Source organism: Aspergillus affinis (assembly GCF_023601865.1).
Source record: "Aspergillus affinis strain CMG 70 chromosome Unknown NODE_313_length_3208_cov_139_170233, whole genome shotgun sequence".
Lineage (NCBI taxonomy): Eukaryota > Fungi > Ascomycota > Eurotiomycetes > Eurotiales > Aspergillaceae > Aspergillus > Aspergillus affinis.
Genome location: NW_026516094.1, coordinates 1 through 2,777, shown reverse-complemented (window position 1 = coordinate 2,777; position 2,777 = coordinate 1). Strand labels below are relative to the sequence as shown.

The 2,777-nt window shown below is 42.0% G+C and overlaps 1 protein-coding gene across 1 annotated transcript; it reads left to right on the top strand.

The window, feature by feature from the left end:
• Positions 1-605: 605 nt before the first annotated feature.
• KD926_006129 (Ribonuclease H-like domain) lies at positions 606-2,777 on the top strand (the record flags this gene model as incomplete). The annotated part of the gene is made up of 2 exons (XM_053095624.1): positions 606-819; positions 1,075-2,777. Coding segments are annotated over 2 exons (1,917 nt in total), but the record flags the coding sequence as incomplete, so codon positions are not given.

The following is a 2,777-nucleotide window of genomic DNA, read 5'->3' as shown; positions in this document are numbered from 1 at the left end:
TTGATCTGAATATAGCCACAAAACAGGACCTCAATATCTATGCGATAAATATACAATTCACAAATACCATTCTTGATCACAACCTGTGGATAACATTCCGAGAACAATTCGAAGGCTGGAAACCTGAACATTTCAAACAACTCAGCCCTTACACAAGAGTGAACCTCCGAAATAACTTGCTTCAGCGAGGAGTATTTGTCTGCCGTCACAACACGAGAAATCCCCTCTATAATACACTCTCTGAAGTGGTCCAGCAAGATGAATTCCATGAATGGACTGATAAAGAGCTTAAAGCTGCTCTAGAAGAACTTGATTTACCAATGATCACTGCCATGCTCCGAAAACGTTTGAATCTAACACGCGATAGCCTAAGAGAACATACACAAGCTGTAGAAGGTTATCCAAACCCTTTAGCCTCCCTCAAAAGCAATCTGCAAGCAAGAAGAGACTATCCAGATCTTCCAGTCTCTTCAGAGGACTGTTTCGCTACTCCCAAAGCCAATCCTTCCAATTCTTCTACCCCAGGAATCAGTTACGTTCCTGAAGCTGACTATCTCGCCCTCGAGACTAACCACGTTGCCTAAAAGAACAATCATCTACTCTCCATGAGGCCCAAGAATGACCTTTCCAAGGAAATTGCCTCAGTCACAAAGATCTATACAGAAGACCAGAAATATAGCGGTACGGACAACAGCAGCCTTGACTTCAAACTCAACATCTTTTATGACATTTGCTCTAGAGCTGGCCTACCACCACATGGCTACAAAGCTGCATTGCCAACAATGCTTAAGGGAGTTGCTGAAGACCACTATTACAGCAGTAAATTATCATCAAAGACATTTCAAGAAGTATGCCATCACTTACGCCAGTTCTTTGAAGGACCTGAATTTTACCGGCAGAACTTGACTAAGTGAAACGCTATCTTACTGCAGAAGGTTATGAATGATAACTCTGAAAAATCAATCTCAATCTACTAAGGCTTTCAGCTCCTACTCAGTAACCTCCTAAAACAACGTTATGGCCTCTACCCTGAACTCCGAAGCAACATGAATCTGATTAACAAGCTTATTACAGCTTGCCAGGGAGTACCAGCCTGCCGCATGGCCATTGCTGATCCACCTGAAGACCTAGCAGTACTAATCAACAAACTGCAATCCTCAATCAGCACTTGGGAGAAGGAGAACCCACAAAAACACGGAATTTCGCACACAGATACCCGAGAAGAAGCCTTCTACACTGATAGAAGGTACTACAACCAGAACAGGAACTACAACCAAAGCAAAAAGGGCCCAGCGGACAAGTGTTATGTCTGCCAAAAACCAACCTGCCGCTCCTGGAGACACACTGAGGAAGAACAAAGGCAATCCAAAGAGAAATATCGACAGCGTTTTAACAATGACAAAGGAATGAATGGCGACTTCAGCAGGCGATACAGGCAGTATATAATATATTGTGAAGGAGATACCAATGAAGAGGAAGCAGAGGCTTTTAAAACACTCGTGACTGATATCCGAACTTTTGTTTCTGAAGCTGAAACAGACCTTATTGAGGAAGAATACAACCTTATTGATACATTTGTTACTTCATTCGGCTCAATTACTACTGAACAAGCAATGATTACAACTTCTGAACTTACCAATCGATCCTTCACCCATTGTATCAACGATCAAAAGTTTTCGAACCCGATAGTTGACACCGACCCATTCAGCTATAACGCCACTATCACTTCCGCGAGCGATACCCGGTACAACTCTAAGATCTTTATGGGAATAATGATTGATACTGGTGCCTCCAGCAAGTCTACAGCTGTATATGGCCAATTCCAGGCACTTCAAAACACAGAAAACATTACATTAGATACCTCTACAGCTGGCCAGGTAAATGTCCAATTTGGCATTGGAATAACCTCATCAATTGGCTCCGCAAAAGTTTCAACCCCAATTGGCAACATCCAATTCTATATTGTCAACGCTGATACCCCATTTCTGCTATGCCTAGCAGATATAGACAATCTCGGGATATATTATAACAACCTCAAGAATGTTATCGTGACTCCGAAGCCTGTAACGCCTTTCAACTCCGCTACTAAATCATTTGTTGAGATCCCTGTTATTCGCCGATTCGGTCACCCATTTCTGCTATGGAATTCTGCTCTGTCTTCATACCTTACCTCTTCATTTGATATGAATCCTTGTTTTCTGACAGACGTTAAGTTACGAAAATTATATTGCCGTTTCGGACATCCATCTGTTGATAGACTTCAGACGCTTTTAAGAAGTGCTGGTTATGAGCCAAATACAGCCGCGTTAGAATATCTTACTAAGTTCTGTCACTACTGTCAGAAGTTTAGTAAATCCTCTGGTCGATTCCGATTTAACCTCAAGGATGAGGCACATTTCAACTTCAACATTATTGTTGATATCATGTATATTGACAATATGCCTCTTCTTTACGTTATTGATGAAGTAACTCGCTTCCAATCCGGCCGATGGTTAAAAGACATCAGTGCCAAATACACCTGGAATATACTGCGAATGTGCTGGATTGATATCTATCTAGGCCTTCCAGACTTGATCACACACGACGCCGGAAAGAACTTTGTGAGCAAGGAATTCAAGACCTATACAAGAACTATAAATATTAGCACAAGAAGCATCCCTATTGAAACACACAATTCGATAGGCATGATTGAAAGATACTATGGCCCACTGCGCCGAGCCTACCAGATTATCACTGCTGAAATCCCTGATATCGACAAAGAGATCGCCCTTCAAATG